The sequence below is a fragment of the Sinohyriopsis cumingii genome, unplaced genomic scaffold (genome assembly GCF_028554795.1).
Source record: "Sinohyriopsis cumingii isolate HCF-2022 unplaced genomic scaffold, ASM2855479v2 utg001292l, whole genome shotgun sequence".
NCBI lineage: Eukaryota > Metazoa > Mollusca > Bivalvia > Unionida > Unionidae > Sinohyriopsis > Sinohyriopsis cumingii.
Genome location: NW_028315979.1, coordinates 316,160 through 329,178, shown reverse-complemented (window position 1 = coordinate 329,178; position 13,019 = coordinate 316,160). Strand labels below are relative to the sequence as shown.

Genomic DNA, 13,019 nt, shown 5'->3' with positions numbered 1-13,019 from the left:
ATATACAAGTGTATTATAGATGCAATAAATATACCATATATAAGTGTCTAGATGCGATGGGTTTGTAAGTGATATGCAATAAATATACCATATAAAAGTGTATAGATGCAATAAATATACCATATAAAAGTGTACAGATGCAATAAATATACCATATAAAAATGTCTAGATGAAATGGATTTGTATGTGATATGCAATAAATATACCATATAAAAGTGTCTAGATGCAATAAATATACCATATAAAAGTGTCTAGATGCAATAAATATACCATATAAAAGTGTATAAATGCAATAAATATACCATATAAAAATGTCTAGATGAAATGGATTTGTATGTGATATGCAATAAATATACCATATAAAAGTGTCCAGATGCAATGGATTAGTATGTGATATGCAATAAATATACCATATAAAAGTGTCTAGATGCAATAAATATACCATATATAAGTGTCTAGATGCAATAAATATACCATGTAAAAGTGTCCAGATGCAACGGCTTTGTATGTGATATGCAATAAATATACCATATAAAAGTGTCTAGATGCAATAAATATACCATATAAAAGGGTCTAGATGCAGTGGACTTGTGTGTAATATCAGTCAAATTCCTGGCATGAAGAAATATAAATGGCGTTATCAGTATCTAAAACAACTTAATCTGCAACTTTAAGCACTAAAAGATGTAGTAACAAAATTACAGACTTTTGCTTTGGTTAATATAAATTTGTTAAGCAGAAAACCTATCATATTGACCTCTGCTTTGTAAAAATCAATATGTGATCTACTAGTTCATAAATTACGGTGTCACCTCATCAAATACACAAGACTGTAAAAAATGTGTCCATATTTTGTCTTGATTGGAAGAGATATAACTTTCCCGGTATTAGTGGCAGTGGCAGCTATACTGTGGATTGAGTTACTAGATATCTCCATGGCAGTATCAGCTATGGAGGAAGTAGAGTTACTGTTAATCTCTTAGGCATTGACAACTAATTGGGAGATATGGTTACAAGTAATCTCCATGACAGTGGAGTTATGGCAGTGGAGGAGACAGAGTTATCAGTAATCTCCATGGTATTAGCAGCTATAGTGAAGATAGGGTTATTGGTATTTACCATGAATTTATTAAGTTATATGGAAGATGGGATTACTGGTAATCTCTGGTACTGGCAGATGTGTGTGAGATAGGGTTACCAGCAATCTTCATGGCAGTGGTGGCTATGGAGGAGATGGAGTTACCAATAATCTCCATTTCAGTGTGGCTGTTGGGAAGATAGGGTTACCAGTAATTTCTATTTCAGTGTGGCTATGGGGGAGATGGGTTTACCAGTAATCTACATTTCAATGTGGCTATGGGGGAGACACAGTTACCAGTAATTTCTATTTCAGGGTGGCTATGGGGAGAAGTGGTTACCAGTAATCTACATTTCAGTGTGGCTATGGGGGAGATACGGTTACCAGTAATTTCTATTTCAGTGTAGCAATGGAGGAGATGGGGTTACAAGTAATCTCCATTTCAGCATGGCTATGGGAGAGATAGGATTACCAGTAATCTCCATTTCAGTGTGGTTATGGTGGATATTGGGTTACCAGTAATTTCCATTTCAGTGTGGCTATGGGGGAGATGGGGTTACAAGTAATCTCCATTTCAGTATGGCTATGGGAGAGATAGGTTTACCAGTAATCTACAGGAGTAATATGCTTTAAGTTATGTCAAATGTAGGCTCCAGCATTTTGAGCCATGAGCAGTGTTCCATAAGAATGTGGCCAAAGACAGTTGAACTTACCACGGAAGGTTGGAAGCAGCCAGGAGAAAGACAAGATCATCTGTTTTAGCCAGGCCATCCATTTGCACCAGTAGTTCTGTTTTCATTCTTCTACTACCTTCATGCTCACTGGAATAAAAAGTGATAACTGAAGTGTTGTACCATAAATGTTATATCTTTAATAAAAATGCTATTTATAACTAGAAACTGTTTGCAAAACAGACATGCCCCACTGCCCAATGTTGTCAGTAAAGCACTCTGCAGACTGTATAAACAAAAATGTGTAAAATAATTTTAAAAAAGTAGCAATAATGTCATGGAAGTTCAACTCAGTCATTTACAGATAAATACACATTTAATTTGTCCATCTTATACTTAATTTACTCAATCCTAATAACTAGGTTTTGGTTAAAAATAGCCATGACCAAAAAGTTTTAAAATGTGCAAAAAACTGAAACGCTTCAATTATATTCTGTAAATCTAATCAGAGCATCTACTTATGACCAAGACAAAGTGTATTATATTTCATGGCCTTAACTGAAATAGTCTTGTGCTTTCATGCTAAAACAGATTTAGGAAGGATGTATGTGTGGATGGACAGTAGCATTACTGTCCCTTATGTTATCACAGTGGGGGAATTATGACTTAATGTTGAGAAATGGCTTTTGTAAAGAAAGTTCCTCAAAATCCCACTCATCAACCCACTTATGTAAGGAATACTATGAAAGACATCCTATGGTCCAGCACTCTCAATTCTGATACAATTTCGAAAAGCATACCATATTTCACTGAGGTTTTGTTGATTTGCCCCTCAGACTAAAGTGTGGATAAACGATAAATGGATGGGCAAACAGATGAAGACATTAAAATATTGAAATTGAAGCAGTTTGAATAGCAAAAGGTATGTCTACACGTCCACTAGCCTAATATGTGTGCCAAATGTCACAGAGATATCTGAAACCGTTTTGGAGTTTAGTCCCAGAAATAAGGGTGTGGATACTGGTTGGCTGGATGGACTGGCACACAGAAATATTAAAGATGTTTAAACTAAAGAACTGTGACTGGGAAATGATACATCTGAGTCACAGTCTAATATTGCACCAAATTTCATTGAGTTATCTCACACAGTTTGGGAGTTATCTCTGGAAACAAAAGCATGAATGATAGATAGTTGGAGGAACAAACAAATGGATGAATATGTTAAAAATACTGAATCTGAGGAATAATGAATAGACACACACTCATCTGAACCTCTAGTCCAAAGCAAGGTTTCATACAGATATCTTGGAGAATTTAAGAGTTATGCCCCAGAAATGAATTGTGTGGATCATAATGGATGGAGGTAAAAAAAAAAGAAAACAAAACACACTGTGAATGAAGATCATGAATAGCTACACATCTGGATGACAAGTCCAATAACTGTACCAATTTTCATAACATACTTTGAGTGGTCTAAGAGTTATCCTCTGAAAAATGAAAGTGTGGCTAATGGATGGATGGTAAGAAAAAAAAGATGGACAAAATCTTGACACATTGAAACTAAGGAATTGTGCATAGCAAAAGACACGTCTGGACCTGTCCACTGCTCCAATATGTGTACCAACAGAGATACTTAGAACAGTCTGAGTTGTCCTCTCAAAATAAAAGTGTTAATAATGGATGAATGGATGGATGGATGGAACAATGGACAAAAACATAAAAGATACAAACTGAAGAACTGAACAGTAAAAGGCTTGTCTGGATCACTAGTCTAAATGTTTCTGAGATACACTGAATGGTTTGAGAGTTAATGCTCCACAAATAATGTTTACAGAGAAAGACAGGCAAAGACAAAGGAGTAAAACTATACATATTCCCAAATTACATACATGGGGATACATATAATACAAAGACTGAAGGATAAACAATACAATTACATAATAGTCTTTGTGTTCAGGTGTTTGTTCTTGAGCAAGCTAAGGAGACAAATATCTACCTCAGGTCACAAAAACTGTTACAAATCTCTATATTTTCTAAAATGATAAGAACTCAATGAAAATTCTCCCAAGTAGTTTAATTAAGGTAGCCTAGTACCTCACTATACAACTCCTTACTATATTGCAGTCCCTCAATGTGGGATAGGTTATGGACATCCTTTAATTGCTACTTAATAATTTAGTCACTTCATTTTAATAATCAGCTGATGAAAAATAATAACAATATGTCTGACAGTCTCAAAAACCCCATTTGTGTGGGTCAGGTGTGCAACAAATACCACTACTGCACACTTTTGTTTGTAACATAGTTCTCAATTTTTTACTACACTTTTCCACTGGATTAAAAAGACAAAATACACATTACAAATACAAAAAGTTATCACTGAAAAATGTGAAAATACAAGTTTGGATAGAATTTACAATATACAGTAATCTTAAAGTCTCTTATTCAATAAAGTGAATTCATTTATTTTTCATGGATATTAATTGTTGTGGATTTGTAAAAACTGTTCTCCTCACTGGTATTCTAAATAACATACAAGTCAGTTGTTGTCATTTTAGAGGCTTAAGACTTTTGGTGAATCTTTAAATTCATTATAAATGAACCGTAAAATCAATGAATATTGGGGGGGACACTGAACTTAGAAGTGAATTCATAGAACATCATTGCAACATGTATATTTGTATACAACAAATGTGGCAGTCTGATGCACTTCATTCTATCCTGATTTTAATGCATATGTTAAATGGAGATAAACAAGAAACTAGAAAACAATGATTAAAATCATATGCCTCAAAGTTCATCTTACAATTTACCACATATACTCACTTATTAACCAAGTCCAACTGCAAACTGGACAGACCCAGATCAGCTGTAATGTGCCAATGGATTTAGGTCTATACAGTTTGTCAGACGCTGTCAGCAGAACAAATAACACAGACCCTAATCTGCTTGCGCATTATGCGATGGCAGATCAGGGTCAATGTTGTTTGCAGTTGGACTCTACCCATAAGAGATTATATACAGTGGGTTTATATCTAACCTACTCGGTAAAAAAATTAATTGGAAAACAAACATGTTGTAAATAGCATGTTTTGGGTTCAAGTTCAATTTCTGCAACACACAACTGGGTTTTGTCCCTTGGTGCATCTCTGAGTGAGTTCCTTCATCCATTTGCCAAAGCATGATATAACCTTCCATGTACTGATGTGCTGTTAACACTAATCAATCAATCACATACTTATTGTGTCCAAAAATTTTGTTCATAGCAAACTAATTTTCTGAGTCCATGTTTTTTTCTTCTTCTTTAAATCGGTTTAACTCTAATTTGACACTTTCAGAAAAATAAGAGTAAATAAATGTAAATTCACTGCATAACCCGACACTACTCTCAGTAAAGCAAAATGAAGTAGTGTTTATCTCAATATATTTCTCACTATCCTATTCCTCTCCATCCCCCATCCATTCAGGGGCGTTCACCAGTTATTATGTTCTTTTGCAAGAGTGACATATGTAAGGTGAAGTTTGCATTTAAAACATGCACAGTGGAGAGAATGTTGGCATACCTCTATGCAACTTTAATGTAATGTGGCTGACATTTCTTTGGATATTGTACTTTTGGAAATTGTACATGATCTAAGCACACTGCTAAGTAAAATGACTGCTCCCTTGTGCTAAAAAAATCAGCCTGAATTAGTCTAAAGTACACTATCCATAGCAGCTATTAAAATAAGGAAAATGAATTTTGCCAGACAAGACAATACTAGCTTCTGAAAGTGCAATGAATGAATTACCAAATATATAAAATGCAAAAAAGGTTATCAGCTCTATTTTATACAATTTACCTCTGAAGTTCAGGGAGTGAAAAGACCAAGTACAGCTAACACTCTTTTGAAAGGTGCACATCTGGAGTAAGGCCAAGCTGTATACTCTATAACCCATATTACACTCATCAATCATACACCAAAATAAAGGGAATTAAAGGTTCATTGAATTATACCTAAGATATACAAAGTCTTTCTTAAATAGCCAGTGAGGAAATCCAGGGAAATTCTTTTTCTTTAGAAGTCTAACCCCATGCAAAATGTGCAACTGTAGAGTGCCACCCCACTGCTTATATTGTTTATTTTATTTAGAAGGCTGTACTTACCCTCCCCCTCCTTGGGAACCTCTTTGACTCATTATTGACTCAAGCTCATCAAGGAAAATAGTAGACGGTGCATGAAACCTGGCCATTTCAAATAATACCTGGCAAGTAAAATGCATGATTAATCCAGATGTTAATGCAATTTACAGTACAGCAAACGATATTCCTTTTGCTCCATTAAAATTTGGTGAATTAAATAATTCTTTGACCTCTGCCATATCAAATTTTTGCATATCTATTACATGACATTAGTTTGATATGGTCTGCCTCTTGCACTGCTAAGTTAAATACAATATGTATGATTTACAGAACAATGAAACCTGTGTATGAAGGACATTCAATGGTAAATAAAGATGACAGCTTATGAAATGGTGATATATTTAATTTTTACAAAAACTGATATTTTCGTATATATAAGGATCCATGCATTCCAAAATCATCAAGAAAATCTTATAAATCGAGTTAGATTTTCTTGAACTACCCGTAGCTGAATATCTGTCCCCAATTAAGGGTCGTGACATACAAAAGTACAGGAATCTGTCCCCAGTTAAAGGTCATTACATAGAAAAGTATGGGAATATCTGTCCCCAATTAAGGGTCATGACATACAAAAGTACAGGAATATCTGTCCCCAATTAAAGGTCATTACATTGAAAAGTATGGGAATATCGGTCCCCAAGTAAGGGTCACTACATAAAAAAATAATGAACAATGGTCCCCAAGTAAGGGTCATTACATAGAAAAGTATCGGAATATCGGTCCCCAAGTAAGAGTCATTACACACCAAAGCATTGGAATATTTGTTCACAAGTAAGGGTCACTGCATAGAAAGGTATGGGAATATCTGTCCCCAAGTAAGGGTCATTACATAGAAATGTATGGGAGTATTGGTCCCCAAATATGGGTCATGACATACCACAGTACAGAAATATTTTGTCCCCAAGTAATGGTCATTACAGAGAAAGGTGTGGGAATATATGTTCCCAAGTAAGGGTCATGACAAAGAAACATGTAATACAAAATATGCTGTCACTAACTGCCATTAAAATTACTAACTACCTGAGTATTTAAAAATTCATCAAAATTGTACAGGTTGAAGATATACTCCTTGTATCAGATAAACAAAGGAAAGTGTGTGTTGAGGACTGAATCTTTTTCCAGGATAAAGTTTCCACAACAGTTGTCTGCATGGCTGATTTATTAAATGAATGGAATGCACCCACTTCTTCAAACTTCATGTGTCACTTTTGGTTGAATTTCCAAGATCTGTATCAATATGGGAAAAGCAAAACTTGTGGCCACACCAAAAACTAAGCTTGGCAGAAAGAAGTTCCATTTTTTTATACATCTTTTAAAGTTTGACCAAAATCAGATCAGAAATATGGCATCCAGAGTAGTAACATAGTTATCCAATTAGGTGAAATATCACCTCATTAATATGCATGCATCTCACTAATTATTGATCTAGTCCAAGATTGTAATGATATACACCAAAATTCAATTTCAGATTGAAAGTTGATCATAAATGTAGACTCCAGAGTGACATTAACAATTCAGCCAGGTGAACTAAAAACTTAAATGCCTTTTACCTGCACTGCGAAACCCACAAACCCCATTACTTGGAATTCAAAAATAATCCTCAAATAATAACATGTATTTACTTGCAAACCTAACAATCAAACTGTTTGAAAAAAACAAAACAAGACAAAACTATCATAAAACCAAAACAAAAAAATAAAGGAAACTCCATACTCTGACAAGTTTCTCTGAGTCTCCTCTCCATTTGCTGACAATACTGGATGCAGAAATGTTGAAAAATGTTGTATTGCATTCTGTTGCTATGGCCTTGGCAAGAAGAGTTTTCCCTGTACCTAAAAGGAAAATTTACAAAGTTAAAAAGAGAAAAATTCATCTTGCAGAAAATAATTTCACTGAATATGCCTGATTTATGAACTATATGATTTTGGAATTTTTAATAATAAAAGGATCTAACTTGGTTTGTAAATACATATAAACCACCACCACTTGAAAAGAGAAATCACAATTAACCACGTGGATTCCAGAATCTGAATATTCGACTGCAATGTCCAACCATATTTATCAATGAATCAATTTATAACATTAGATGTTAGGAAACTGTGGCAAATGTTCATAATAAACAGAATTTTATCAAAAAGAGTTATAAATACCAAGGCTGAAGCATTTACAAAACTGTCTAAATATGTGCAAGGTATGCAATGACCTAAACAATGTCATTTAATCAAACCAATTAAAAACTCAATCTATCCCCAGTCTGTATGCTAGGCATACAGCTGACAACTATTTATATGTAAGCCATTGACAATGTGCATGCAATACCTCCTCACTCAACTTGCAGCTAAATGTTTCATTTCCTGTACATATTTTGTCTCCTATTAAGACAAGATTGAGTTCATAAAACAAGATTTTGCTGAACATATCTAGCAATTTAGGTAAAACATTGTTAGGTTCGTCATGATAATAATTTGTACTGCTACATGATGAAAAATTGGTAGGGTTTTTAAGTAATGTGATCAGGTAAGTATTCTCAGAGAAATGTAATTGACTAAAAAAAATTCCTTTCTCCTGATAACTTTAACATTAGGAGAATAGGTAACTGGACGAGGGAATGCTGAGCATCCTCCCTATACCCTGGGTATGCTTCTAGGGCAAAAAGATTGAATTCTGTATGCAAAATAATAACCTACTCTCCTACTTAAAGCAACACAGCCAGTGGTCACATGATGCATCACTGCTTATCAGGTTAAGATGATTATTGAAATCTTAATATTGCCAAATATTCACTGGTGAATCCAGCAAAGCTAAAAGGCTGTGTTTGTTTTAGCTGGGTCTGGTGGTTGTCTGGGCTACAGCCATTCAGATTTTATCTCTGCAAGCTAAATCCATGAGATAAAAACTTGAGAATATTGACTCTGCATGCCAGTCAACAGCTTCTATGATGTCTCAGATTGAAACATTACATCTGAACACAAGCCTTACAGAAATCGCTATAATTTCATATGCAGAAATCCTCATGTGGCAACTCTGATCTTTGGGACTTAAGTATTTACTGAGCATATAACTCACATAAGCCGTAAATATGGTGCTTGAGAGGTGATATCCTGCTTTCCAATCTTCACATGATGAAAGAGATGTTTGCGATTACCATAACTCATCTATGTGTGCAAGTAGTGCTTGTGGGTGCAGACAGGATCTTTCATGGTCACTGCACTCAACTTATCAATAGATGCAAGGCAGCATATGGTAACTGACTGCAACTGGTTCTTACATAGACGAGATGTAGCGTATGATGCCTCGCAGACTGCCCATTGATGGCAACTGGTTCTTACATAGACGAGAGGCAGCGTATGATGACTTGCAGACTGCCCATTGATGTCAAATGGTTCTTACATAGACGAGATGTAGCGTATGATGCCTCGCTGACTGCCCATTGATGGCAACTGGTTCATACATAGATGACATGTAGCGTATGATGCCTCGCTGACTGCCCATTGATGGCAACTGGTTCTTACATAGACGAGAGGCAGCGTATGATGACTCTCTGACTGTCCATTGATGGCAACTGGTTCTTACATAGAAGAGAGGAAGCGTATGATGATCTCTGACTGCCCATCGATGGCAACTGGTTCTTACATAGACGAGAGGCAGCGTATGATGACTCTCTGACTGTCCATTGATGGCAACTGTTTGTTTACATAGACGAGAGGCAGCATATGATGGCTCTCTGACTGCCCATTGATGGCAACTGGTTCTTACATAGACGAGATGTAGTGTATGATGGCTCTCCGACTGTCCATTGACAGCAACTGGTTTTTACATAGACGAGATGTAGCGTATGATGACTCTCTGACTGTCCATTGATGGCAACTGGTTCTAACATAGACGAGAGGTAGCGTATGATGACTCTCTGACTGCCCATTGATGGCAACTGGTTCTTACATAGACAAGATGCAGCACATGATGACTCTCTGACTGTCCATTGATGGCAACTGGTTCTTACATAGACGAGATGCAGCATATGATGACTCTCTGACTGTCGATTGACGGCAACTGGTTCTTACATAGACGAGATGCAGCATATGATGACTCTCTGACTGTCCATTGACGGCAACTGGTTCTTACATAGAGAAGATGCAGCTTATGATGCCTTGCTGACTGCCCATTGACGGGAACTGGTTCTTGAATACAAAGCCTGGTTGTATCACGAGGATCATTGGACCATCCACTTTTAACTGACGATAGCTGAGTTCAACTGAAAAGGGCATGGAAGGTCTAAAAAACATTTTTCACAAGGCTGTATTGACATGAGCTGAACTTGAAGAAGACATTCTGGGCAGGGGTGGAACACCTGTGATGTCACCATGGTTATTTGAAAAGATTTGGTTTGGTCAGAATGTTCATGGGTATGTCTATTGCTAGACTGTTGACCCTGGATTTGCCTCATCTGTGAAGGGCTATAAAAATTATCTTGTAATTCTGTAATTCTTACTCCTTATCTACTGTATTCTTTTCAGTATTACGAGTGGGTGGGAGGGAGTAAAGGTCGAAAACCCTCCCAACTGACTGACACTGCATCCAAAACCCAAGCTTCTGGATCTGGAACCTGTGAGATAAATTTGGAAAATTTGAGGTTCCAACTTGTTGCAAAGGTTGATTATTGGACACCCAAAATCTGATGAAATACCAAAGCATGAAGGGACCATTCCGTATGCATAACCTGACTAATTCTGTAGAGAGAGTCTGCCAGGAATGTATATGACTTATATATGACCAGAAGTTGGCAGCATCAAAGTAGAAACTGCCAAACTGCATGCAAAGGTCTGGCAATTTGGTCCCCCCCGCCTCAACATCTGAGGAGGTAATTCAAAATTGACTGACATATTAGATAAACCATTCCATATGGCAATGATGATGCAATGTCATCATCTCTACGTAATTCCCAGCCAGTACCCTGAGGGTTAGCAGTGAACATGTGAAAAGCAAGCTTTGCTAGACAAAACTGTTCAAACGTGACAGATGTCTGGTTAGCCAGGAGAAGGGTTTGCATGGTTGTTGGCTGTGTTGAAGGCAATTGTTCTGTCAAAATGGATGGACAGACAGATTTGTCACTAAAGTCACAATCAAAATATGCATGTGTAGCTGTTGACCAAGTCATATGGATGGATCTGTCACTAACATCCCTGTAATGATAAAAAGCAGAAGCTGTATGCATGGGTAAATGGAAGGAACTGTCAATGAGATCTCCATATTTGAGAGCAGGCTGGGATGGTTGGGCTGACTGGACGACTCTGGACAATGATACGCTGCAACCACTGGATCCAACATATACCCAAAGCACCTGGACTTTCAGGCCTACATTGCAGGGAGACTTATGCTCACTGGGCTGCCTAAATTTGGGAGGACAACACCCCAATGTATCAGATTACCTGTAGAAATTAAAGGAAAAAGTAACAAAATTTGGTTGGAACTAAGAAACTACATTGCCATCACATTAACTAGTTGACACATATGTTGTTTAATGGTTGGTGTATCTAATTGTGATGGCCAAATATCCACATTTGGCATCCCCAAATCTGTTGTGGTGATGGTGGCAGAAGGCAGAAGACATGATGGTGGCAAAAGGCTGCGTCAATCTCACTTAAGATGGGGGGACAGTAAAATTTTCCATCAGGCTCACAAGGGATTCTGTATATGCATGGATACTTATTAACACCAGTGCTGGCCATGCACAATCTTCCCATCTTCTCTTTGCCCTAGGTCAACTTTTGAAGCACCATAGACTAGATGTTCTTGTACAATAACTCACACGAGCTTCAAACAGGAAAAGATGTACATTTTGTACATGCAAGGCATGACTCATACATGTCTTAACTAGCTTTAAACTTCCTGTACTTATTGCACTTAAAATGTCATGTTTCAGTGAGATGAATAATAGAAACAAAATAGATAAATGAATACCTCAGGATGTTAATAATGTGCTAAACAACACGTTATAAACTTAGAGAGTGAACAACAGATGTCATGTTTGAAAACTTGAATCACAACATGCATCCATGATAGCTTGTTGTACCATGCGGTATAAAAAGCCACAGAGTCAAAGAAAGTGACAAAATTTAAAACAAAATTTCACAACTTCAAAAAATAATATATACCACTAATGTAGGAATGAATATTACAAAAATAAATCAAAAATCTTCTATGGACGATTAGAATTCACAACAAAATTTAGCTCAAATTGACAAAGGTGTCTCATTGTCTCATACAATGTTGCTGCAAGGAAGCAAAGCTTACATCCTGGCAAAACTTAATGATGGCAAGGGGAGGTAATGATCAAGAGCTACTGCCCTTTGTCTTTATAATAAAGATGGAAAATAAGAATAACAATACCACATAAGTGTTAAAGATGAGCTGAGTACAATGGTTCAATATGTGTGGAGAAAACAAGTACAGTATAACAATGCAAGTGCTGAAGATGAGTACAGTGTAACATTACAATATGTGTTAAAGATTAGTATAGTACAAGTGTGGAAGATGAATACAGTGTAACAGTATATTATAAAAGTGCAATATGAGTGGAAGATGGGTACATAATGTAAGAGTGGAAGATGACTACTATATAATACTATGAGTGGAAGATGAGTACTGTGTCACAATAGAATATAAAAGGATGAGTACTGTGTAATCATACAATATATGTGTGATGATTACTGAGTCCAAAAGCAGACACTGACCCTGATATACTGTTGAAAAACATGCTGTCAGATCAGGGTCTATATTGTTTGTTCCAATAATTACTCCTAACAAACTGCATAGACTCAGATAAGCCAACAAATTCTGTGACAGCAGATCTGGGTCTATACAGTCTGAAGTTGGGCTTGACTTGTAGACAAGTATATATGATAGTTTATAGCAATCCTGAAATCCACAAAAATTGCTAACCCACAGAAAAACAGTGAATTCACAGTATTTTGTTGATGGAGGGTGTGACATACCTGGAGGTCCATACAACAGGAGACCTTTCCAAGGTGACAGGATGCCTTTAAACAGTTGTGGGTACTTGGATTAAAAAAAGGAAAATTCATATCAT

The 13,019-nt window shown here is 36.4% G+C and overlaps 1 protein-coding gene across 2 annotated transcripts in view; it reads right to left on the bottom strand.

Moving 5' to 3' along the window:
• The window catches only part of LOC149772676 (katanin p60 ATPase-containing subunit A-like 2), a 107,269-nt gene that overhangs the window by 23,089 nt on the left and 71,161 nt on the right, over positions 1-13,019 (bottom strand). For both annotated transcript variants that reach the window (XM_089947499.1, XM_089947501.1), the window contains 4 exons: positions 12,925-12,988; positions 7,646-7,764; positions 5,897-5,994; positions 1,792-1,899 (listed from right to left, as the gene is read on the bottom strand). In XM_089947499.1, coding sequence (XP_089803625.1) covers positions 1,792-1,899; positions 5,897-5,994; positions 7,646-7,764; positions 12,925-12,988 — 389 coding nt within the window. The remainder of the gene's footprint in view (positions 1-1,791; positions 1,900-5,896; positions 5,995-7,645; positions 7,765-12,924; positions 12,989-13,019) is intronic.